This window comes from Colletotrichum aenigma (genome assembly GCF_013390185.1).
Source record: "Colletotrichum aenigma strain Cg56 chromosome Unknown KSG_Cg56_contig05, whole genome shotgun sequence".
Taxonomy (NCBI): Eukaryota; Fungi; Ascomycota; class Sordariomycetes; order Glomerellales; family Glomerellaceae; genus Colletotrichum; species Colletotrichum aenigma.
The window spans coordinates 4378734-4404287 of NW_023500911.1; the positions used below are offsets into that span (position 1 = coordinate 4378734).

The 25554-nt window shown below is 51.9% G+C and overlaps 7 protein-coding genes across 7 annotated transcripts; 3 read left to right on the forward strand and 4 right to left on the reverse strand.

Moving 5' to 3' along the window:
* Positions 1–32: 32 nt before the first annotated feature.
* TOXD-2 (Protein TOXD) lies at positions 33–1207 on the reverse strand (the record flags this gene model as incomplete). The annotated part of the gene is made up of 3 exons (XM_037324062.1): positions 33–686; positions 738–867; positions 918–1207. 3 exons carry the CDS (start codon positions 1205–1207, stop codon positions 33–35), a joined length of 1074 nt encoding a protein of 357 aa, XP_037177617.1.
* Positions 1208–1855: 648 nt separating this feature from the next.
* gloL-2 (Highly reducing polyketide synthase gloL) lies at positions 1856–7958 on the forward strand (the record flags this gene model as incomplete). Its single annotated transcript, XM_037324063.1, has 5 exons — positions 1856–2403; positions 2458–2971; positions 3023–3259; positions 3311–7054; positions 7110–7958. The coding sequence occupies 5 exons, from the start codon at positions 1856–1858 to the stop codon at positions 7956–7958; spliced, it is 5892 nt and encodes a 1963-aa protein (XP_037177618.1).
* Positions 7959–8380: 422 nt separating this feature from the next.
* On the reverse strand, positions 8381–9601 carry CGCA056_v008817 (uncharacterized protein; the record flags this gene model as incomplete). The annotated part of the gene is made up of 4 exons (XM_037324064.1): positions 8381–8683; positions 8740–8925; positions 8971–9254; positions 9307–9601. The coding sequence occupies 4 exons, from the start codon at positions 9599–9601 to the stop codon at positions 8381–8383; spliced, it is 1068 nt and encodes a 355-aa protein (XP_037177619.1).
* Positions 9602–10156: 555 nt separating this feature from the next.
* Positions 10157–12022, forward strand: P450-1-7 (Cytochrome P450 monooygenase 1; the record flags this gene model as incomplete). Its single annotated transcript, XM_037324065.1, has 5 exons — positions 10157–10546; positions 10595–10694; positions 10744–10812; positions 10868–11461; positions 11598–12022. 5 exons carry the CDS (start codon positions 10157–10159, stop codon positions 12020–12022), a joined length of 1578 nt encoding a protein of 525 aa, XP_037177620.1.
* Positions 12023–12592: 570 nt separating this feature from the next.
* On the reverse strand, positions 12593–14678 carry terR (Terrein cluster-specific transcription factor terR; the record flags this gene model as incomplete). The annotated part of the gene is made up of 7 exons (XM_037324066.1): positions 12593–12821; positions 12872–13356; positions 13415–13621; positions 13677–13938; positions 13995–14016; positions 14073–14370; positions 14421–14678. The coding sequence occupies 7 exons, from the start codon at positions 14676–14678 to the stop codon at positions 12593–12595; spliced, it is 1761 nt and encodes a 586-aa protein (XP_037177621.1).
* A 1975-nt stretch (positions 14679–16653) lies between these two features.
* On the forward strand, positions 16654–17568 carry CGCA056_v008820 (Methyltransferase; the record flags this gene model as incomplete). Its single annotated transcript, XM_037324067.1, has 1 exon — positions 16654–17568. The coding sequence occupies one exon, from the start codon at positions 16654–16656 to the stop codon at positions 17566–17568; it is 915 nt and encodes a 304-aa protein (XP_037178380.1).
* A 1683-nt stretch (positions 17569–19251) lies between these two features.
* ustP-8 (Peptidase S41 family protein ustP) lies at positions 19252–21654 on the reverse strand (the record flags this gene model as incomplete). The annotated part of the gene is made up of 2 exons (XM_037324068.1): positions 19252–21168; positions 21220–21654. 2 exons carry the CDS (start codon positions 21652–21654, stop codon positions 19252–19254), a joined length of 2352 nt encoding a protein of 783 aa, XP_037178378.1.
* Positions 21655–25554: the final 3900 nt, after the last annotated feature.

Genomic DNA, 25554 nt, shown 5'->3' on the forward strand with positions numbered 1-25554 from the left:
ATGAACACCTCGATTCATGAGTCTATCTGAGCTTAAATAGTGTACACCAACTTTCCTGCACTGACGTTGCCTTGCTTCAAGTACTTGATTCCATGCAACACGCCTTCCAGCCCTGAACCGCCCTCATTGACAATTTGTCTCACCGGGCGAAACTTATCCTCTTGAAGCAACTTGTCACTCACGGCCCAAAACATCTTTCCGAACTCATGGTCCTCGGGCCTTGGCTCGACAACTGTTTCCTTCTCAATCGTCTCACCTAAAATTGTGTACCCCAGCGTTGTTGAGCAATTCACTTTGGGGTTGATCTTCTTGACAATTGAAGGCACCAAGTACAACAGACTGCTGTAGTGACCACCCCGGATCGACATTGCAGCCGCACAGATGCGGGCGGATTGAGCTGTTGCAATGCAATCCCATGCATGCCTCAGTCTTCCCTTGGTGAATGCCTTGATCTGTTCTGAGCAGTCTTCCGCTTTGTAGTCGACGCAAAAGTCGGCTCCGAAGGACTTGACGTAGTCGAAGTTCTTTGGTGAACATGTGACCACGACAGTGCAGTTAGACATCTTTGCGAATTGGATGCCCATGATGCCGGATGCCGTGCTGCCGCCGTAGATCAGGAGCGGAATGGGCTCAGGCGACGGCTTGGTGGGCAGAGGAAGTTCAAGGGACTGGTATAGTCCTTGGCCCTACATCACAAATGAGCAACGTTCCATGACATTTCCTGCCGGCGCACTCACCACTGCGACGAGACCTGACGTAATTGCGGCAGCTTCGGTGTCATCCACATGATCTGGGATCTTCAACTGCAGGCTGGCTTTGGCGATGAGGTATTCGGCAAATGCGCCGTCTTCCTTCTGCCTCACGTTTCTTCAAACATGTTAGCGGGCTGTCTCACGTATGAAATCATTATTACTCACGATCCGTTGACAATGCCGAAGACCCTGTCACCGACTTTGAAGTCCTTATCCACACTATTGCCCACTTCGACGACCACGCCGGAGTACTCAAGTCCCGGACGTGTGCCTGTGGGGTTTCCCACCCACATGAAGTCGATGTGCTTCCAGTCTGATGGGTTGATGGCGACAGCTGTGGTTTTCACCATGATATATCCATCCCTCAACTTCGGCAAAGGCGCCGTAGTGATGGCGGCCTCGCCACGGCCCTTGATGATAATGGCCTTCATCTCGCTGGGAAGGTTCGGTGACATTATGTTTGTTAACTGGAAGCAACAAGATCTGATAAGGTTGATGAAATTTCAAAAACCGATCAACGGGATTGAGCCACGACAAGTGGATGAAGTATGGTAGACCTGGTGATGATTGGAAATAAGGTCAAGTTACCTGCAATGCCAGAGTCAACATGATCTTCGAGAAGCACTGCAATCCCAGTGACTACAGTAATTGCAAATGCGAGTCCAGCCTATTCCTAGCTCTCATGCGTCCGTACCTGAGCAGTCGGAGTGGCCCATTATCCCCGGAATTGACGTGAGTGTGCCATCCCGTCTTCGGACCGCGCGTTGTGCAGGGGCCAGGCCACGAGCAGCTCACAAACAACGCCAATCATACGGCCAATCAGAAGGAACAATTATCTGTGACTTTTCGGAATTGGGTATCTGACTTCCGCATTCGTCGGTCAGGACGAATCGGGTGATGTTGTGGAATGACGCATTAGACCGAATGCCCTATCGTCAACATCTTGTTCGTCTCTTGTATTAAGAAGCTCTTTCTAGCGTCGAAGTAACTTGCTACTCACGCAGGATACGCCCTTAAACCTCACGATACCATCACATATTTTGACTTCAAGTTTTAAGGCGTTGCGGAATCTTATCACTCATTCACATTGACAACATTGGACGATGTCACCCAAGTCGGGCATCACGACGCCGTCGTCCGAGATGGACGCCTCAGATCCCATCGCCATTGTGGGCATGGCCGTCAGGCTGCCCGGCGGTGTCCGCAACACCGAGGACTTTTGGGATCTGATGATGAACAAGCGGAGCGGTCTCATTCCCATCCCCAAGGAGAGGTGGAACAGCGAGGGCTTCTACAGCCCTGTCGCGAAATGGGGAACCGTTCAGAATAAGGAGGCCTACATGTTCAGCCAGGCTGACAACGATCTCACCAAGTTCGATGCCTCGTACTTCACATGTGGTGAGAAGGAGATTGAGCGCATGGATCCTATGCAGCGTCAGCTGCTAGAGATCACACGCGAGTGCCTGGACAATGCGGGCGAGACCAACTGGCGCGGGGAAGAGATTGGGTGCTACGTTGGCAACTTCTCTTCAGATTGGCAAGACGATTTGTCCATGGACCCCCACGCGTCTGGTCTGTACCGTGGTTCAGGATATCTCGACTTCCTCCAGCCTAACCGCGTATCTTACGAATATGGCTGGACAGGTCCCAGGTAAGTCTAAGCCATGTTTCTCATACCCGTTGAACATTGTCTAACATGAACCAGTATGCTTGTCAAGACTGGCTGCTCATCGTCCATGGTGGCCCTGCATTTGGCAGCGGAAGCAGTCCAGAGCGGCGCCTGCAAGTCTGCGATGGCCCTTGGCTGCAACCTCATCACCTCTGTCATCACATCCATCGTCTTCACAGAGACAGGTGTCCTCTCTCCGAGCGGCAAGTGTAAGACATTTGACTTGCTGGCCGACGGCTACGGTCGCGGCGAAGCAGTCAACGCAGTTTACGTCAAAAGATTAAGCGACGCTATCAGGGACGGCAACCCCGTCCGTGCAATTCTCCGCGCGAGCGGAACTAATAACGATGGCCGGTCCAACGGAATCATGAGTCCCAACACATATCTCCAAGAAGCACTAATTAGAAAGACGTACGAGAAAGCTGGTCTGCCGTTTAACAAGACGGCTTTCTTCGAGTGCCACGGCACTGGTACACCTACGGGTGACCCTCTTGAGGTGGCTGCTGTTGCTCGCATTTGGAAGGATCACGACGGTGTTCTGATCGGTGCTGTAAGTCTATTTTCATCTTCGAGAGCTGCTTCCGTTCACTAATTCATTTAGGTCAAACCCAACGTTGGACACTCCGAAGGGGCTGCTGGTCTGACCAGTGTCATCAAGGCTATCCTGGCTCTTGAAAACCGGGTCATTCCTCCCAACATTTACATGGAGAACCCGAACCCCAGAATTCCCTGGGAGGAGGCCAAGCTTTCAGTCCCGACTGAGCCCACAGCTTGGCCAGCCGATCGTGACGAGCGCATCAGCGTTAACTCTTTTGGTGTTGCTGGCTCCAACGCTCACGTAAGTATGACCCGAGTAACGTCACTCTCTTTCCGTCCTAACCTTCCATAGGTCATCTTGGAGTCTTATGAGGGCTGGCTGAAGCTGCAAGATGATGCCAGTTCTGTCAGTTCCGACTCTGGCGTGAGTGTACGCGCTCCTGGTCAACGCTTGCTCCTCTTCTCCGCCGCCCACCAGACCTCTCTGGAGAAGCAAGTGGACCAGCACAAGGAGTATCTCGAGAAGAAGACGTCCGATCTGGATGATCTCGCTCACACTCTCAGCCGCCACCGTGAGCATCTGAGCTGTCGCGCGTATGCCATCGCCGATGAGAACGGTGCATTCGAGCCCAGCAGCTTCAAGCGCAAGCCCACTGTCGCTCGACGAACTGTTCTGGTCTTCACTGGCCAGGGTGTCCACTGGGCCGGCATGGGCAAGGCTCTCATCGAGAGCAACGATGTCTTCCGTGCCTCAATTCGAAAGCTGGATACATGGCTTCAATCTCTTCCCGAGGCTCACCGCCCCGACTGGACACTCGAGAAGGAGCTGTCCATCGATGATGGTTCCAGCAGAGTCGGCCAGCGCGGCTATTCTCACCCATGCGCCACTGCTGTCCAGATTGCTCTCACAGACGTCCTTGCCAGCTTGAACATCAAGCCTGATGCAGTCACCGGTCACTCTGGTGGTGAGGCTGCTGCTGCTTACGCTGCGGGAAGCATTTCTGCCGAAGCTGCTCTTGCAGTCGCCTACTTCCGTGGATGGCTCCTAGTCAACGGCACTGTGCCTCCTGGAACCATGGCTGCTGTCAGTCTGGGCCCCAAGGAGGTCGAGCCGTTCCTCATTCCCGGTGTCGTCGTCGGGTGTGAGAACAGTCAGCTGAACACGACTCTGTCCGGTGACCCAGTCTGCATTCAGCACTGCATCGACCAGATCACCCGTCGTCACCCTGACGTCAAGGCTAAGGTGCTCAACCTCGAGACTGCCTTCCACTCTCCATGGATCGAGCCCCTGGCTGGACCTTATGAGGACCTCCTCAAGCCATACCTCGTCTATGCCAAGGCTCCCACGGTCCCTCACTTCTCCAGTGTCACTGGTCTGGAGATGAAGGGAGATGAGTTCGGCGCCAACTACTGGCGTCGCAACTTTGTCCAGCCTGTCCTGTTTAACACGGCTCTTCGAACCCTCATCAAGAGCAACAGCAACAATCTGTTCATTGAGGTCGGTCCTCACCCTGCCCTTCAAAGGCCGATGAACGAGATTCTCCGCAGCATTCCCGAGGCCGCCTGCGAGTACATCTCGACCCTCCGCAGAGCTGAAGATACCAACATCTCCATGCTTCGCCTCGCTGGTGAGCTCTTCGTTCAAGGCACACCAGTTGACATGTCGACCATCATCCCCAAGGGCCGAGTTCTGACCGACTTGCCCAACTACCCTTGGCTTCACGATGTGTCCTACTTCGAAGAGCCCAAGAACGCGTCCCGCTACAAACAAAGGAAGCACACCCGCCACGTCCTTCTCGGAGCCAGAGTTCTAGAGGGTAACGACATTGAGCCTGCTTGGCGCAACATGCTGGACCTCAAGGAGGTGCCTTGGCTGATGGACCACATTGTCAATGGACAGATCGTCTTCCCTGGTGCTGGCTACATGGCTATGGCTGGAGAGGCCATGCGCCAGGTCGCAAACGGCCAGGACTCCTACACCATTCGAGACATGTCCATCACCACTGGTATGACAGTGCCCAAGGAGAAGAAGATGGAGTTGTACACCCGTATGATCCCCGAGGACAAGCCAAGCGCCGAGGGACAGTGGTACAACTTCAAGATCATGTCTTGCGACGGCCACCACTGGGTCACTCACTGCTCCGGATTCATCCGCTCTGGCGCGGAGGCTGAGAAGACCTCCATAACGAGTGCCCAGGCCGAGCAGGAGTTTGCGCGTGAGATCGATGCTGAGGGATGGTACAAGGCTGTCAAGGCTGTTGGTATTGACTGGCAGACTGCGTTCCAAGGCCTTGACCAGATCACTGCCAGCGCTACCACTAGAGAAGCCACCGCAACTGTCTACGACTTCGAAGACACCACGCACTACGCGGCTCATCCAACTCTCTTAGACCAGATGCTTCAGATCAACCTCGTTGCCCAAACCCATGGTCAGAAGAGACGTCTTGACAGCATTCTCCTGCCGACATTCATCTCTCGCTTGGGCGTCTTGGGTGACCAAGACCTTCGCATGAGAGCGTACGGTAGCATCAAGGACGATGCCGAAGGCATGACTGCCAATGCTGTCATCTACACTGAGGAAGGCCGCCCGACAGTCTACTTGGAGGGTCTCTCGTACTCCGAGCTCCCGGTCGCCAAGCGTGAGGAGGTCTTGCTCGGCTCTACCTTCGAGTGGAAGCAGGATATCACCATGGTTGACTCCGTTGCCGAAGTAGAGACTGCCGACGCCACTCAAGAGCTCCGCGACTTGGTCGGTCTTCTAAATTTCAAGATCCCCGACGCCAGGATCATTGAGATTGGCTCCGGAGCAACCGATGTCACTCGCATTGCTCTTGAAGCTGCGCATCCCACAGAGCACAAGCGCCTGTACTCTGACTACACTTACGTCTGTACCTCTGAAGAAGAGGTCGAACAAGTGACAGAGGCTCTGAATGAGGTGGAGGGTAATGAGGTGTCTGTCGTGGACATGGAGCAGCTCTCGCTTTGCAACGCTGCCGACGTGGTTCTTCTGCCCCTGGCCACTTTGCTCTCTGAGGACCGCTACCTGCTGGACGACCTTACTGAGTTGAACGGCCTTCAGACAGTTGGTGGCAGACTCCTTGTACACAACTTCGGCGACCAATCTGATGCCAAGCCTGACGAGGAGAAGGTCAAGCAGCGCCTGCAGAGCCTGGGCTACAAGCTTCACTCCAAGACCAGCTCTGGCCTGATCCTTGCTGAGCCCACTAAATCTGCCGACCTCGACCAGAACACCAAGATCACTATTCTCGCTCAGGATACGACCCAGGGAAGCAAGCTCGCGAAGGATGTTCAGACCTACTTCGAGGAACAGGGCTTCAAGGTCCACATCTGCAACGACAAGACCGTCCCCTCAGAGAGCTCCTTCACGATTTCACTCCTGGACGTGGACAGCACAACCGTCTACGACCTCAACTCCGAGTCTTTCCGACCATTCATGGATAGTCTCTGCAACCTGAAGGGCTCTCTCGTCTGGGTTCTGCCCTCTGTTCACGGCGTCTGCAAGGATGCCCGCCCGGCCATGATCCAGGGTACCGCCAGAACCGTCCGCATGGAGAACAAGGCGGACATCACCCTCGTCGAAGCCGATGATCTCTCTACTGCTGGAAGCAACTTCGCCAAGGCTATCTACAAGATCTGCCAGAACCTTCCCAAGAGGCGCAAGGGCGGTGACCTGGATGCCGACTACGACTATGCTATTCTGAACGGCAAGGTGCACATCCCTCGCATGTACTGGTTCGGCTTCTCAGAGCCTGCTATCAGCAAGTCTCTTCCCGAGACCAAGGATTCCCCCATGTTCCGCGACGACGCTTCATACCTCCTTGTCGGAGGCTTTGGTGGTCTGGGCCGGTCGGTTGCTACCTGGTTGCTCGAGCACGGTGCTCGCAACTTGGTCTTCCTTTCCCGATCCGCTGGTAGTGCCCAGAACGAGCCTTTCGTCAAGGAGCTTGAGAGTTACCCCGGTGCTGTCATCAAGACCGTGTCGGGCGATGTCAGCAATGCGGAGGATGTCCTCAAGGCTATCAACGAGGCTCCTAAGCCCGTTGCTGGAGTTCTTCAACTTTCACTGATTCTCAAGGTAACTCACATCTTCGTCTCATCATTCCCGCATACATGATCTAACATTACTGTAGGACAACTCCACTGCGGAGATGACCTACGAGGAGTGGAGTGGTGTCGTTGACCCTCGTGTCCGCGGCACCTGGAATGTCCACCAAGCTCTGGTTGACGCCCAAGTCCCTCTGGACTTCTTCGTCATCTTCGGTTCTGGAGGTGGTCACACCGGATACTACGGCCAAGCCAACTACAGCGCGGCCAACACCTACCTGGACGCCTTTGTCGAGTACCGCCACAACCTGGGTCTCCCCGCCTCCATCATCGACCTCGGAGTCGTCGGCGACGTCGGCTACCTCCTTGAGCGCGACGACCTCTACGAGGGTTTCAAGAATGGCGGCTTCTTCTTCCTCAAGGAGCAAGATGTTCTCGACTCAGCCGCCATCGCCATCGGCAACTCCAGCGGAGGCCCGTACAGCAGCTTCTGCCTGGGCGGCCTGTCTGAGAAGCCGTTGTCGGACCCCTCCAACCGCGTCAACTGGAAGAGAGATGTTCGATTCGCGCAGTCTCACTACTTCCACAAGTCCAAGGCCGCTGCCGCTGGCGAGGCCAAGGAGAGTGACGAGGCGGAGACGTTCATCTCTCTGGCCAGGTCTGATCCCACCACGCTGCGCGACAGCGCCACCGTGACCACCTTGGCTCGCTTCATCAGCGCGACCTTGAGTCATCTGATGTTGAGACCAGTTGAAGACTTCCCTCTTACTGAGAACCTGACTTCAATTGGTCTCGACTCGATTATCTCTATCGAGCTGGTTGACTGGATCCACAATCAATTCCATATTGGCCTGACATCAATGGAGGTTACCCAGTGCACCTCGTTGATGCATTTGTCGGAGAAGATTATTGAAGAATTGATTGCATCGGCATAAACATAGATTGAAACATTGATAACTTCTGTTCGGGTATGAAGGAGTCCAGGGGCGTAGGAGTTAGGCGGTGATATTTCCATTGGTTGCAGACATATTTCATAGAGTAGCAGCATTGACATGAGACACATTTTTTTTCAACTGATATTTCCCATATGTTTTTCTCGAATGCTTTGTAATCCTTTGCAAGCACATAGTATGCCGTAAGCTAATTCAAGTTATGCGTCTGGAGGGGCTCCGGGCTCAACAACCACATTGCTCGTCTCTGTTCTCTACGTTGCCGTACGAGTGCGTCAATAATCTAGGGAAATTAGTTGGTGCTTGGGTGCATGCTGCAGATAATATTCTGTATGGGGCCTTTTCTTTATCATTTCATTCTCTATAGGATTTCATGAAGCGTCACTCCTGTATCGTGAACGTGTCCCTCATACCACCGAGGAGCTATTGGGTGGTATCTCTACAAGCTCTTCATCAGACTCTCCTTCTTCCTCTGACACGCTCTGCTCTACGGCCTGGTACCTAGTCTTTCGAAACCATTGCCACTCTTTTGCAGATGTAACCACAAACAGACTTGTCACCACACTCGCAATCCCAATCATAGCCAACAGATTCACGCTCGCTCGCCAGATAACCCAATCAAGCAGGAGCGCCCACAGCACCTGAGAGTAGATCATTATCGTCGCTGCAGACGAAGAATCATTCGCGATCCCTGCCGTCAGAAGGTACTCCTGGTCGGCGTTTCAGTATGCTATGATGCACGTGATGAGAGGGTTAAAGCACTCACCATCGTGAAACCAAAAACACCAAGTGGCGTCAATTTCAGCCAGGCGATGGGATCTCTTGTGAGATGGATGCTCTTCATGAGGATGAATGAGATGGAGGTGAGTGAGACGACGGTCCACGCGAAGTAGTTCACGCTGAAGAGCGGATGCGCCCGTGGGCCGATGGATCGGATTGCTGTCAGTGCGACCTGCGGAATTAGCGAAAGCCTTGTCTGTGTAGGCGAAATACTCACTGCTCCTCCACAGACGCTGAGTAGACCAAAGCCAAAGCCCATCATACGGCCTTTCGTGTCTCCTCCGGAGACTGTTTGGGCAGCGCTTAGGATGGCTGCTTTGTGGTCAAATAAGCCATCAGGTTGTACGACGAGAATGACGCCAACAAGCGCGACGAGGGCGCCGATTCTATCGACTACTTCGAAGGTGCCAAAGTCCAAGTATCTAATGAGGATCATAGCAATAAGAGGACCAAGGAAGTTGAGCGCAGTGGCTTCACTGAGTTTGAGGTACATGATGGAGACTGGTCATGTTAATAAGGAGTCATTCATAAGTCAAGCCTCATTGGACCTTACAGTAGAATCCGAAAGCGCCAAAAACACCAGCCGCTGCTCTCAAGGCCAGCAACGGCCTCAACTCTGGTAGAACCCATGGGAAGCTGGGTGCCTGGGTGCGCCATAGGACGATTGTGGCGCCGATGCCGGTAATGAAGAAACGAACGAACAGGACTTGGAATGGGTGGATGGGTTCATCGCCAGTCTCTAGGAGCTTGGCCAAGCCATTGAGAGCTGCCGCTGAAATCTGGGAGGCCAGTACTAGCAACGAAGGCTTGTGGCGCTCCAAGAATGAGCGACTCAAGCCTTTGTCCATTTTCGGAGGGGATGCATGGGACGGACGATTGTGCAGGTGCTTTGGCAGGAAACGATGTCCCCTCACCCGCGCGCCCAGAGCTGGGTCTAAAGTCGCCCTGCCCAGTTCCAAGGGCGAGCCGTTTTTCCCGCTCCGGTCAGAAGAACAGAGAAACTCGCGGGGCATGAGGGGAAGCAAGCATAAGCTTTCGGAAACAGAGGAGGTGGTTTGAAACGCCGCTCCTCGGTAATGCATTGGCCAACGTTGCATGCTCCCTCCACTGCTTCAAGTCGTGGCCCCGGCTCCGTGTCGCTCGGACCGAGTCGTCTGCCATGCGTGTCTACCTATGGTTTTGGTCCGCATACTCGCTATTCGGAAGTGGATCCGGGTTCGACCGGATGGCAGAGGATCGGAGCCGATGCAAGCTGTCCCCCGGCCCATTGGCAATTAGTGGTCTGTCAGTGTCTGAAGAGCTTTGAGTCTGGCTCATAGGTTCACAACTGCTGTTGCTGAGCATCAACGACCACGCTCGTTTTGTATGTTTCAGCATTGCGATCTCATCAACGACGAGCGAGAATGTCTAACCAATTCAACGCTAATGTCAACACTTATACGACTTTGAGTCCTCCAAAGCCGTCATGGGTCGACTTGGGGCCGTTCGGACTGCCAGGCTCGATCGAGGCCAACGGATATGTTCCGTACTTGATGACCATTATTCTTGTTGCCTCTGTCATGGCAGTGTCGTTCCGCAAGAACAAGCTGTCTGCATTTCCTGTCATCAACGGAAGTAAAAATGAGTATTTGCGAGCGGGCCGCGCGATGTTGGCGCGGGGCAAGGAGCAATATGGGAACAAGCCGTTCAGAGTCAACACCGGCCTCGGTGGTGGAGTCATTATTTTGAACCCGAGCGTGATGCCAGAAGTTCGAAATGACCAACGCTTCGACTCTACAAAGTTTCTATTGCAGGTTAGTCACCATGATCTCCCCAGCCGCGCATTACTGAGATGATATTAGTACTGGCAAGCTGGAATTCCCGGCTTTGAGCCATACATCGCTCTTGGAACAGAGATCTTGCACAACGTAATCAAGTGGAACTTGACACCTGCCGGAATCTGTGAGTTGGCCCGTTACCATCATTGTTATCAATTACTCAACTGTGGTAGCCAAGCTAAATAAACCATTGTCGGACGAGGCCGATGCGGCTTTGAGAGACATCTTGACCGATAACGAAGGTATGCATCTGTTTGCGGAGATTACTTGCCCAACATCCATTTGACACAACCACAGAATGGCATGAGGTCCTGCTCGGCGATGTTCTCATTCGCATTGTGGCCCGCGTTTCCTCCGTCATCTTCCTTGGCCCGGAGCTGTGCCGCAACCCAGACTGGCTGAAGATCACAGTCAACTATACGAACACCGCCACCAATGCAGCAAAGGTTCTCCGCCGATGGCCAGTGTTCATGTACAAGTTTATCCACTGGTTCCTCCCAGAGTGCCAGACCGTCCGTGTCATGATGAACGAGGCACGTGCGACTATTGCCCCCGTCCTGGAGAAGCGACGAGCGCAGAAGACAGCTGATCCCAGCCTCGAATTCCACGACGCCCTGGACTGGTATGAGTCGGCCGCAAAGAAGATGGGTGTCGAATACGATCCCGCTGCTCAGCAGCTGGGCCTGTCCGTGTCTGCGATCTTGACTAGCAACGACCTCATGTCGCAGAGTATCATGGACCTGTGCAAAAACCCCGACATGTTCGAGCCCCTTCGAAACGAAATTCGCTCAGTCCTTGGAGATGGCGGCTGGAAGCCCACGACTCTCTACAGCATGAAGCTCCTCGATAGCGTTCTGAAGGAAACCTTGCGCTTGAAGCCTGTTGCAGCTGGTAAGTTCGTCGTCATCATCCTATCCTTTGTTTGACAGGTTCGGGCATTCCCAAACTGGGCATTTCCATTTCCCGACGAACTGGGCAGATGTTTCCGGAGCTTGACTGGATTAGTGTTTTGCTAACAATCTCGCAGTTGGTCTCGGTCGCCGAGTCATGTCAGAGGTGCGCCTGCAGGACGGCACTCTCCTCCCCAAGGAGTCTGGAATCGCCGTTTCAGCCGAAAAAATGTGGGATCCGGAAATCTATCAAAACCCCCGAGATTTTGATGGGTACCGCTTCCTGCGCATGCGAGAAGCTTCGGAGCAGGGCGAGAAGACGGCTCAGCTGGTCAGCACTTCGCCTGAACATCTCGGGTTCGGTTTGGGCATCCACGCCTGTCCCGGCCGCTTCTTCGGCGCCAACACAGTAAAGCTAGTCATGTGCCATCTGCTCCTCAAGTATGACATAAAGTTGGCCGAGAACAGCAACACGAACCCCATGGAATTCGGGTTCTCGATGCTGGCCAATCCCTTTGTCAAGGTGCTTGTCAGGCGCAGGAAGGAGGAGGTGCACTTTTAAACTTCTGTGGTCCACATGGCTTGAACGTTGTTTGCCGCCATAGTTGGGATTGTTTAAGGGGGGCGCAGGGGGTTGAGCCGGATTAGACTGCAGGGAGTAGAAACAAGACTATTCCTCGCTTGGGGTCGTCCAAAGTGTAAACGAACTCGCAGTCGCACACCTACCAGTGATTAGTGTCGGCTTGGCCCGTCTTGGCCGTTGGTAACCTACCATCCGTATCGCGTATCTAAAGGCCCTAGCCGGGGCCTCTCGGCCCAGATGAGCAGTGTTGTGATATCTGATAATCTGCGTGGCAAGCGGAAATGGTCTTCACAACTGCCGTTGTCAGGCGGCTCACCCCCTTCGAAGCGAGCGGCTAAGATTTCTGCCAAGGACGTGACGATCCTTCTGAAAGATGATAATCGTGCGATTTCGGCAACGCCTTTCGGCATCATTGAAGTAAGATGTGAGTTGCAACCTGGATAAAAGAAAGTTCATTCGTATTCGCTACCTATGCAATCGTTGATCTCATTCTGGTCTAATGCCGTCGTTGCGTTGCCTGCTATGCCTGTGAAAATGCCCCACGAAAATCTAACTAGCTCTCACTACTTGTATCAACTCCAGATAATGATCCATCAACGATGCTTCATCACTCTCGAGGCTGAGCCTTCCGAAAAGACCACCACAAATTGCAAGATAAGGCATGGCTGCCTTGCGATCCCCCTTTTCACCATTCATGAGATAGTACACGATGAAGCAGAGGGAGACCAGAAGAAGATGGCCCATATCGCCCCACCGTGTGCTTGGCGAGCCGATGTCCCTAGCCTGGTCAGTCTCATAGACACAGTGTGATGTGACTTGGCAACATACCTTTCGAGTCCCTTCTCCCAGAATAGACCGCTGTTTGCCAACTTCACCACGGCAAAGGCCGACTCGGCACAACGCTCCATGCACCTGTCCCGCATCTGCCCGGCTACTCCCGCCATTTCCCCGTCTTCCGACAACGAGGGTGTAATCCAGGGGCAGTGCACAAAGAAGACAGCCCGGTGATACATGCAGAACACGCGGAAAGCCTTCCTCAACTGCCGGTCTTCCTTGATCCCCTGCAGCGTCTTGGCATTGTGCGCCTCGTTCAGAGGAGCCGGGAGTCCCGTCACCCACTCGTTGAGGACGTGGCAGCTGGCTTGCAGACGGTCCCGTCGGTCGTATGCAGAAGTCGACTTGTTCAATGCACGCGGGCTGTACTGGAACTTGAGCACCGAGTGGAGTAACTCCGAAAACGTGTACGACACAGCGACCATATCGTCGCCGCGGTCGAATGAGGGAAACTGACTGCCCCATCCGAGGTCGAGAATCTGTGTAGCGTTAGCAAAAGGGGTGTATCAAATTTGACCGTCTCAGTAGAAGACTCACAGGGAGCATTCCATGATGAATAGCATATTCAGTCTCCAGGCTGTAAAGAAACCATACGCTGCGCTGTGCCAGTTCTTGCTCTTGCTCACTCATGTTCGGCTGCTGACCCCTTGCGGAGTGGACCAAACGAAGGTCCCTTGCGCAGCAGACTGCCCCCGTAATCTTTTCCCAGACAAGCGACTCATCGCACATGCATGCGATAACGGCCTGCAAGATGTCAGTAAGTGAATCTCAGAGTAGCTTGCGGTGTCTGGTGTCGCACCATGAGAAGTGTCGCCTGGAGCTTCAGTAAGCTGTTCGGGCAGCCTTGAATGGCCTTGTAAAGGCCTAAAGCTGTTCCAAGCCGCCGTTGGGCATCGCGAGCCTCATCCGGTGTAGGTGGCTCCCGACTACGTTGGCAGGCGGTATAGTATCCGATTGACATGATCGCCTCTACGAAGGCCGTAGCGAGCGGACTGGCATCGGCTTCTCGCGATTGTTTGATTATTTTATCGACTGTTTGTCTGGTAAGGAAGTTGCTGATTCTATATCACATGTCAGCTGTCTTTATTCTCATGCAGGTAATCCATCATGAACTCACGGGCAGCAATCTTCGAAGCAGGCTGTACAAAGCGCATCATTAGCATCGAGCCCCATTCAGTCATTTCGAAAGACCTACCATCGCAATAACGTGACATGGTGATGTCGCTATCTGGCCACCGTCTGGAGCGATCATGTGGGCTCTTGTTTGCTGGCATTACACGGTTGCCGCAGAGTACGCGCTTGAGTCCGTTGACAGTTTTGATCATTTCTGTTCGGCGAGGCTCTTTGCTGCTTCGAGCGATATAACTCGGCAGGCCGTACAGACTCGACGCCGCAAAGTCTACCTCCATTGGTGAGTCGCGAGGGTTTGGCGTCTTTTCATGTCTTTCGGTAGCCAGTTTCCTTGTTTCGGTCGCTTCATCGAAATTGAAGAGCTGCCAAGAGTCAGGGGGCAAATCACGACTGCTTTTGCATTTATGCGTACCATGTTATAATCAGGCGGGCTGGTCGTTTCTGGTCTGGACTGTTGTGCATTATCTCGTTGATTTGCTGTTTGCGGTGCCGGTGAAGCGGAGAACTTGTTGTCGATCATCGGAGACGGCATGTCGAAGTTGAATCCTGCAGAGTTGGAGTCCGACGGTGTTGTGTCGAGTAAGTCCATCAACTCGTCCTCTCCCGGTAATGGCAGATCCAACATGCCCGGATGTTCATCTTGTCGGCTGCTCGTATAGGCATCCGGCATTGAGAATTGTAATAAGCAGTTTAAGCCATCCATGTCCCCCCTCTCATCATTGTTCACAGTGTCGTCGGTCGAAATGGGTGTTAGCAGCGTGCCATCACATGTGAGCTGTTGCCAAGCATCGTACGGTGGGAGACTGTCATTGGTGTTGATATCGAGTCTTCGGACATTGGGAGGTTGTGAATTGTTGTTCGTTCCTGGTGCTGTCGATCGACGAGGTCTAGGGGCTAAAGGCGGATAGTAACATGCTTGTCCGTTACGCTACATACACTCAGTCAGAAATTTGTTCGACAAAAGGGCACATCTCTCGTACATCACAATTGAGACATGGGTCTGCTCCGTCACCTTCAATATGTCAGAGTATGCTTCACCAACAACAGTGGTGTTCACTCACATCGTACTTTCCTAGACCTGCATGCTTGGCAGGCGCCCCTTCGACGTGTGATTCTTCGCATGTTGGTTTGTCCAGAAAAGGCTTGACAGCCGAACCACCTGAAAGTCTTCTAGAATGTTGAGGCGAAAGCTAACAGAAAGTTGAGCAGAATGCCGACGGCATATGGCCTCGCGACTTCACGGGCGGTGCCGTGTGAAATGCAAGATTAGCTTGGTCTAAATACTATGGAAGCTGAGTTTGCCAACGAGGAAGGAGGATTACTCTCTTAAGGTTCGCACTTGGGTGGATTCAGACGGTATTGGACTTGACTAAATATCAACCAAGGCGGGAACACCCCTCCATGGGACGGTTCCCGTGGCATGGTTTCTGTCAACGACGGGAACCCTGTGCCCATGTTGTTCAAGCGTGTCCAAGCTTCTCCAGCTCTAGAGTCTAACTACAGACCCTAAGAAGCCGAATTGTTTCGGCCGGGACCAGCTTTCCCAGATGCTCAAGGGTAGCTCTCAATACAGAGATTGAGCGGTTCTCTCGGTGTTGTGATAGCCATGCGTTTATTTATTTTTAACTTTCAGTTCCCCTCACCGTGTAACGCTGAGCTGGTTTCGCGCCACTTACCTGGCATGTCTAGGAGGTGTTATGCTTTGTGGATGACTCGCCCAACCCTTGACATTCCTAGACACCGGTGGCATGGATAAGGAAACCCCAGAGTCTGGTCCCAACCCCTCAGGACCCGCCCAAAAAACCGCTCGGGCAGTCTGAATCTGTATCCACGGAGCCCACTCATTTCGCATCTACCCGCTCACATTGAGCACGCAATATTCTGCAAATCAAGTATGGGACAGATTTTGCCAAGATATCAACTCAAATAAAGTCTCCAGAAAACCAAGGGTTTCATTTTTCGTCCCGCCCCGCCTGCAGTCTTGGATAGTACTACGCAGCTAACTCTGAAGCTGATGTTGAGTCAGGCACAGCGAAACAACACTGACAAACTTCCACTAGCATTACCAGCGCCAAATCTTAACTCTCAGAGTTGCGTGGCAGATCGGTGGTAGCCAGAAGAAGCGGTTATATGCTCGATCAACGCGCGTATTTAGGATGACCTGACAATCAACACCTCAAACCTTAAACCAATGCAACCGTGAATTGAGTCAGGCCCCTGGAGCATCTCAATACTTTCCGACTCGGTCCATGGTCTAGCATCTTTCTTCATCCTAATACCGCCGGTGCCGAGAGTGAGTGGAATACCCTGTGAATTATCAACTAGCACTTTGCTCGGCTTGTGATAGCGAATGCAGCGGACTGGAATTCCGGAACCGAAGATCACCACTCCAAGACTTCATACCGACTGCAGCAATAAGAAGACTCAGTGGACCCCTTGTTCAAGACCAATACGAAAGTCCGCTTACGAACACTCGGAATCACTGCCCGCCGCCGCCGGCTCGCCTCACTTTCCATTCTCAATCGAGATCAGGCTGCCCCTAGCGCCTCGAAAACACCTAACACCGACCCCCACGCTGCTGTCCCTTGTCAACAATGACCACACCCCTCACTACCCATCAGCCAGATGTCAACAAACCGCCCAAGATGGCCATTGCTAAAGAGGCGAAGCACTATGTCGATCACAGGCCGCCTTACCCGGACTCAATGTGGAAGCTCTGGACGAGTTACCATCAAGGACCTCTTACAAGCGCTCACGACATTGGCTCGGGCAGCGGAAACGGTGCCGAAGGACTATTGACGCACACAACTCCACCGCTGAAGCATGTTGTGCTTACCGAACCGCGAGAGGTCAACATCGCGGACTGCCGTGCTCGGTTCAAGGACCGCTTCCCCGGGACCGAATTCTCGTACCGAACCTGTCGTGGCGAAGACCCTTGGGATCCACCTGCCGGACTGGAGCACGTCGACTTTGCAATGGCGTGCGAGTCGATCCACTGGACTGTCCTCGCACCAACCACGGAGAACATTGCCAAGAGCCTCCGACCCGGTGGGACGTTTGCAGCTGTCATCTACGGACCGTTCCCAGGAATCACCAACAACAAGGTCGCCAATGCAGCTTTCAAGACTTTCATTGGGGACCATGCCGCGCATTTACTGAAGCAAGAGTGGATGACTGAGAACTGGAAGCGAGCTGCGCGTCAAATGTTTCACGGCATGGACTGCGTGCCACTTCTAGATGATGTGTGGCAGGATGTGAAGCGAGTTGAGGTGAACTGTCGGGACGGGTGGTATGCCAAGGATTACGAGCCAATGGAGGGTACAGAGGATCCAGTTACCCATTTGGGAACTTCAGAACGTGTCTCCATTGACGATAACGAGGATTGGCAAATTTCAGCCACGGTTGAGTGGCTAAAGCAATCCCTGAAGTCTATGCGTTTTGGGTTCACGGAGGATTCTTGGAATTCACCAAAGTGGAAGGAGATTGAACAAGCGGTGGAAGATGGGCCATTGGAGTTGCAATGGCAGGTTCACATGATACTCGCTAGAAAGAGGGGTTAAGCATTGAGAAGCTCTACAGGGTATGCTTGACCAGGTTCAAGCTCGTCTACATGTACAGGCCATCCCGCCATTATCCATAATTACGGGAGACCGAAAGCGAAAAGTGGCGCATTTAGAAGTGCGGAAACAACATCCATGAATCCATAACATACTGTAAAAGAAAACATGACTTAGACTATGCTAGAGAAAGAACTCATGAGGCAAGCTACCAGTTTCGCCTTTGGCTTTTGGTATCCCGAGCAACTGGCATTCGGTCGATCGATGCACGCAACTAGTCTGACGCAGCTGACCATAGCTCTACGAAAGTTCCCAACTCTCGGTGCAATAGAAATAGCGAGCAGCTTTTCCTATGCGTGAGCTGATTGGACGATTCTCGAATCTTTCTCCCGTGTTCCTACCGCCACTAGAGAGCTTGGAACACATTGTGCCACTTCTTCATCGAAGACGCGGCCTGCCCCCCTGGGAAACTGCAGGTGGGTTAAGGGACCAGCCGGGGTGTTGACACCAAATTCGGATCAATCCGCCGAGTGGGAAAAAAGCTTATTTCAACTCTTTGATAGGTAGCCTGAGTAGTTTTGCTCGCTGAAACTGGGGTCGAGGAGAAAACGATTCATGTGTCCTCCAGTGTCCCTCGTTGTGGGGTTGTGGACCATTGTCTCTTTATCTGGAGTTGCTTGAAGATCGGGGGCAGGATAGTAACGCCGAATAGTCTGGGGAGACTGGAGTATTACAAGTGGGCAAATCCACGTGTCAAGGGATGTTCTCAAACCGTTGACCATGTTTGTTGGGCAAATAGATACGAAGGCACGAATTAGTAGTGTTGCGTGAATATTTGACCGGTAAAGCTGCATTACATAACGATTGGCAATAATATTGCTCCTATCAGGTGGCATTCGACGAATATCCGTATTTTTGGAGTCGCCTTTGGGAGATGTGATAGTTTCAGTTGAAGGTCGCCCTTGTCTGAACTTTAACCAGAGTATCCGCATGGCCGGTACAGTCTAAAAGCGCGATCGCAATAGCCGCGGCCCAAAGAGCTGTGGAATCATCCTGATTCATTGGTTCACACACTAGAGAGTCAACGTTCCATGCAGCTTATCAAGTTACTTCAGAATCATTCAGCATGGCTCCGACTCCCGCCTCATCTTGAAGAGCCTCGCCTGAAGCACTGAGGCATTGTTTGACATCACGGCACAGCCGTAGTGTCATGGAGCCGCCGAGATCTGCATAACTCACTTAATGTGGTGAGTCCGAGTCAGTCTAAGGTAATGACGGCAATCGAGATGTGTACGAGGAGACACTGTCGAGTTGAACTCAGGCATCGTGAAAGAAGCAGAAAGCGGGTAAAAGATGATGCACAATATTGTTCGGTGGGCATAGCCGAAGGAACACTAGATGCGACAACATGGAGACGGTACTGTTTGTTGTGTCGTATCACGAAAGAAACCTTTCGCAAGGGAATCATGGGCTTACATTAAATTCTCCACGGCGAAATTAATTGACTTATTTAAGCTGCAGCTGCATCGGTGACACATGCCAAAGACGCATTCTTCATTGGGTATTAGTGATTTTCTAATGCTCTGTCATACGGGGGAGTGCCAGTGAAAGCGGAATCCGTCAAAACATGAAAGCAGTTAAATTTGCCGTGGACCAATCATCCATCATCCATGCACCGCATAAATATTAACAAAAGTCGACTGCCTGGGCAAAACCAATTCTGTGCTTCTGCTCATATTCCCAGTCCTCGGGAACATTGTCCTTGACGTACTCCTCGATGTCACCAATCCGGTACTTGAACTCGTACTCAAAATCGTCGGGAGGGCTCAAGTCGGCGTCTTCAACTGCTCGCTTCTGGGAACCCTTCTTCTTCTGGACGTATGGCCGAGAAGCCTCGTAGGCACCCTTGTAAGACAGGGCACCCGGTCCGGCGTAAGCCGACGCCTTACTCTTGACACCAGCACTGTATGCGACGGTTTTATCGCCAATGGTGTCATCCGTGTTGACGGTCGATCTGGCAACGCACTTGCCCTTATTCCAGGTGGCATCATAGCTGGCTGTCCAAACAGCAACGGGGTCCACGATCATTTTCTCCGTATAGAAGAGGCGGCAGTTGGCTGCTTCGTATATGAACTGCTCGGGCTCACCGTGGGCGTTCTCGCGGGCATAGGCGTTGCGGTAGTTGAAGCTACCAGAGCTGGCTAGGGGCGGGAGGAGAGGAGGCTCGCCGATATCGGGCAGAACGTCGAATGCCTCCTTGAGATACTTCGTGTTGTTGGTCTTGACGGCATCACGACTGACCTGCATGATTGTTTGTCTCAGGTCAGTGAACTGCAGAACCTGAGCACCCTCAACGCCACCGACTGCTTGCATGGCTGTCTCCATGGGACGACCGCCGAGGGCAATCGTGCGGACGCCCTGTTCCCGGACCATCAGACCAGTGAAAATCGTGCAAGTCGATGCACAGCCACCGTCGGTTACGATTACGATATTCTCAGGGGCGAAAAGCGGATCTCCCTTGGTCTTCGAGTAGGACAACTCCGTCTGGTTGTAACGAAGTAGCTTGGTGGTATTCTGGCCAGCGACGACCTCAGGCCCGAATATGTCTTCCCAGTCCTTGTACGGCTTTCGATCCTCATCGAGGTATGTTCCGACGAAGTTATCTAAGACATCAGGCGAGGAATCGTAGGCGGTAATGCCAATCGCATTGAAGGCCTCGGTGGCACGGATACGGCTGCCATCCCAGATGTCGGTGGTCTTGGGGAAGAGCTGGTTGTAAAGCTGAAATCCTGCGGCGACGAAGCCGCCACCGTTTCCCTGAACATCGATGATAAGCTTTTTCTTCCCGGCGTCCTTAGCCTTCTCCAGGAACTCGGCAACCGTACGGAAAGCCTCTAGAATCTCGAATGTGCCGTTCGGCTTGGAAATAGTCCATGGGGTGAAGCCCAGAACGGCAAGAACAGCGGTATCCTCGTAACCTTTGCCTTCCATGAAGTAACCCGAGATCCACTCATGCTGGTGAAAAGCCACTGGCTTAGGGTAGCCTGGGAGGGAGGTCGGGCTGGGGGTAGAGCTGGCTACAGATGTTGATTTTGAAGGGGCTGTCGTGCTGGCTGCCGCTGAAGTGGTTGTAGCCGGGACTTCGAAGTGGTTGTGAAGCTTCTCGGCAGTGTCAAGCCATTCAAGCGTTGTCCTGGAGACCTTGGCGTAGAGCTCGTTCGTATAAGTTGTACCGTTCGTGAACTTGATAACTTCCTCATCAGGGCAGTCGCCAGGGAGACGGACAGTGAAGCCCGCAGTCAAACCCCTAGCAAACTGCACTGGGTTCGTAAACATTTTGTTGTACTTTGCATCGGGATCCTGGGTCAGCTGCCGGGTAGCCTGGGCTTCGATGAACTCGCAGATAGGAGTGCCGTCAATGCTTTCGATATCGTAGACATCGGTGTCGTTGGCGACTGACTTCTCGAAATCGCTTCGGAGATAGACTCTTGGAATGCCTGTTACTTCGTCTGCGACCGATACTACCCCATTTAAGCTGGTAAAGCCGAAGATGCTGAGGATGGCTGGGTTGTAGGTGAAGTGGCCGTCCGATGCTTGGAAGAACTGATCCTTCGTAAGCAAGTATGTCAGTCGATAAAATAAGGTTGGTCTTACCAGATATTTGAGTTCCAGTGCAAAGTCCAGCTGGCTCTTGTACTGATCCTTGCTCAACTTGGCCCGAATTTGTCCAACACCGCTTAGGACGTCAACTCCAGGAATCAGGTATCCCTCAGGTGGGTGTGACAAAGGTTCCAATGTGCTTTGGAATTCAAGGTAAGGTTCGAGGTAGTTCAGAAGGTCCAAGTCTCTCTCTTTATCGACGGGTACTGAATGCAGGCAGTTGTATGCTAGCGACGGTTTTATCAAGGCAGCGGTAGCGGTGGGTGCTGCTGCAAGTAGTGATTCGGCTTCGGCCTTTACGATACCGCAAGCGTCTTTTGATGGTGCTGTAGTAGTTGTCGGTTTGGCATTAGCCTTGACAGCCGCGTGGAGGTTGGCGGCAGAGACTGTGCTAAGGAGGGCCAGCGCCCAAGTGAAGGTTGACCGCATGTTGAAAATGTGCCAAGAAAACACGCTGTTGTGTCTTGTCAAGTCAAATGATGGAAGAAAGAAAACGAAAACAATGTCACTCTCGTACCCGTTGTAACTCTTCAATGTTGTGGCCAAGATGTAGACTGATGAACCAAACATGAACTAGAACCACGGGAGTTCTGTTGACTATTATAAGACAACATGCTGACCGACATGACATGCTCTCTAGTGTCGGTGCCATCCTGCTGGTGTCTTTTCTTCACTCTCCACCAAGCTTACCAGCCCCATGAACCGCGCCTGGGGAAATCGCGAGCGACAACAAGCGAGGAGTAACCTTAACGCAGCGGCGGGAAGAGGCTGTGTGGCGGAACTAGCCAGGCAGAACAGTTTGGATGGGCTCAGCTTGGAGCCGGGGGTCCAACAGCTTACCGGGCCGGCGCTAGGCTGTCTAGTGCTGTGAGCTGGCGTCCATCTCAGCCTCCACTCCCGGCCTTTCTATGCTTCTATTGGGCTGATTTGGGGTTCGTAAACGGCCCCGGCTTACTTGGGCGTTTTGGCCCTTCAACATGATGCTCAGTGCGGGAATGGAAAGGTCTGACGTTGTCCGGTGAGCGTGTTTCTCTTTGTTCATGTGCCAAGAGAGCCGCATGGTGATGTGTCGGCTATGACAGCCCTCTTCGTCACGCTGTTGAAATCTCAACCCTTCAACACAGTGAAATCGAGCAATCGACAGCCCCGAAAACGCAGACAAGTACGATGCCGCTTCGCGCCTGGCGGTGAGATCGTGGCGCGTTTCAAGGGACAGTGACACAGAGAGAGCAGGGCTGCAGGGGTGTGGCGCGCTAACACGTGGAGATGAGATCCTCCAGGATCGGCGCAATCAAAGCCTGCAGGTGGGAGGCACAGTTGAGCAAGAAAAGCCCCGATGTCAGCATTTTCAAGCATGCTCTGCGGCCCGCTATTTTCAACCTGAACATGTCCTGTATTCGAGCTTCCGTATACGGCATCCATTGCAGAATCACCAGGCCTGTGATGATGTGAGTGAGGCTCAGCCGACGATGTTGACATACGATTCCAGATTGTAGGACCGTGATCGCAATAAGACGAAAGTGCCCATCATCTCGTCCGAACTCTCTAATTGAATTTTATTGTGATTGGGCAAAGACTGGACGTAGGCTATTCTGAGAGCCTTCTGGAAAGTCTACCGAATCGTCTGTGAATTCTGTCGGGCCATTAAGTCTGTAAAAGCGTGTATAATAGAGGTAATGTTATTAAGAGTAGGGGTAGTATTTAATATAATAAAAGGGGGAAACTTTTCGTTTTGTTGATTATTATAATAGAATTCCTCGTATTCAATAATAACCATTTATAACCAGTATAAATAGTTATTACTAATATAAAAGAAATAATACTAATAATAATAGTGAATAGTAGGTAGTAGGTAGTAATAATAAGTAATAGTTAAATGGATAAAACTGTTGAATTGCTTGCTTCCTCAAAATCTGTTCTAAGTGGAAAAATCCATCGTATATATAATACATTTTTTCCTCGCAAACCTTACTTAGTTAGGTAATTACTTAATTAAGTAATTACTATAATAGGTAATTAACTGTAAAAACCTTATTATAAAGTTAATTATTACGGCTTTGTTTTATCCAATTCGGATATTCTAGATCCGTAGTATTATTATAGTTATAGTTTATAGATTTGTTACGGGTTATTAGTTTCCGTTGTTTTGGTTTCAAATCTTAACTTAATACTAACTTTAGTCAATAATAACTGTATTATTAACTTTTAGGGAATTGTTATCCCGTTAATATATACTTTTTATGGTAACTAACCTAATATATAGTTTTTATTCGTTTTAGCTAATCGTAGGCATTACTATAATAGGTAATTTATACGATTGCACTTTTTGCTTTAATTAGATAACGTTATGGTTACTTTATTCCTTTTAGTTATATTAATATGTGATTAATAGTTATAAGGATAATTGTTTAATTATTAGGTGTAGTTTTACTAGTTACACTAGTATTAGTAATCTTAGCTTTACATCTTTTTTATAGCGCTAGTCATATTTACTTTTACTTAAATTCTCCTTTTAGGGGGTACTTAGTTAGGTCTTGGTAGTTTTTAGAAAGTCAGAAAATTAGAGTTGATGATCGATCTTGTTTGTGACCAATGCGGTGAGCAGAAGCTCAACATCACCGCGGTCATTTGCACCGACACGGACGGACAAAACGGGCGAATCATGCGAAGAATTCGAAGTCAAACGGAGTCATAGTCCGCACCGGTGCGGAGGTTGCAGCCGGAGGACGAATGCGCCGGCCCAAGAATCTGTAGGAGGCACTGCACATTCATTACTGATGCAGACGGTTCCTGCACATCGCGGTCTCTATTCATCTCATCAGCTGATCATCAAGAGTGAACGTTGGTGAAGATCGCCCACTGACATGTTCAGCCCTAGGCTAAAGGATCACCAGTTCCCTCGAGGGTGGCTTGGCTTACAGGGGCTGGCAGGCAGCCAAATACCGTTGCTGCCGCCTGTTGTGACCTATTTTTGAACACCTGAAGGCACTTGGCTCTGCTGCCGGCTCACTGCATATCCATCCCGCCCCTCCAATGCGGGCCCTGGCTGAGCAGAGTCAAGGCGCCACCAGCCGGAGCTTTCGGTGGTGCCTACACACAATACATGTACGAGTGTCCCAATCTGGTCATATTCTGCTTTCACTCTTGTTCGAAGGTCCTCCCTATCCAGCTTGCTTATCCTTCTCGTCAGACTTCAGCGCAATTGAGGATACCAAACTTGTTTACTGCCCTGTCAACTCTAATCAGACGGGGCTATTTGTTGGAGCAGGTACGGTCACTGAGGTTTCTTCAGTTTCCCTACAGCCGTTCCCCAAAACTTGCAGATAATCATGCAGTCCACTGCCTGTGATCAGCACTACGTCAAGGCAACGGGATTTCAGACCAAGCACGGCCGCCATTAAGGCACACCGAATCCGCCTTGGCCGTCCGACCGCTGTAACGCTAATAACGTCCCGGCAACGTCTGAATTGGCGGGAAGTAAGCCGCTTGGTTTCTGTGTGAACTCTGGCAGAAGTTGTGATGAAAATGCTCGGTGTCGGCTTCAGTGAAATTCTCTCCGCCGGTTCCCGCCGCCGGCCGACTTTTCGCCCTCCGCAGCCGATCCAAGGGAACAACAAAGGCCGTTCGGTCTTGACATTTGTCCCGGAGCAGTGGACGGCGCGGCGGGGACTTGTTCCGCTTGTCTTCGGCTGGCAGGCTCCAGCAATCGCATCATGTGTAAGGTCCTATCGGCTTTTATTCAAGCCGGAAGCAGCAAGCAGAGTGCAGTCCTTAGCAGCACGTCATCGTTCGGCAATCAACAAACAAAATCTTCAAGATTAATGAACACCACCACCGATGAACCGAAATGCTAAAGTAAACACAGGAAGCCAAAATTCGAGAAAAACATTGGGCTGATTTCAGCTTCCTAGTTCTCGTGAATTGCTAAGCGTGCGTGGTGATGACAATACGCAGGTCTTGGCGGCGAGAACATCTTCGCTTGGGTTGCCAAAAAGTGCCAGTTCCGGCCTGCAGCACGTGGTTGGCCACACCACGACATTTGAATTTCATTGGACAGGATTGGATGTAGAGGCCAAACATCTAGAAACTTGTTTGAATGATGCCTCGCCTTGCCGTCTCGAGTGGAATAGCCCGCCAGCATGGCTCCCAGTCAGCCATGCAGACGCGTGTTCCATCCGGTTGGCACGGCGCCGTTGAATATTTAAACGTTTATTTGTACCATGAACCAATCGGGCCTGGGTCCTCGCCTTTTAATTAAGTTGTCAAGTCATTGAGGTCCGTGGGAAACTGAGTTGGCTATGATTGCAGCCAGCCGGCTGGGCAACGGGA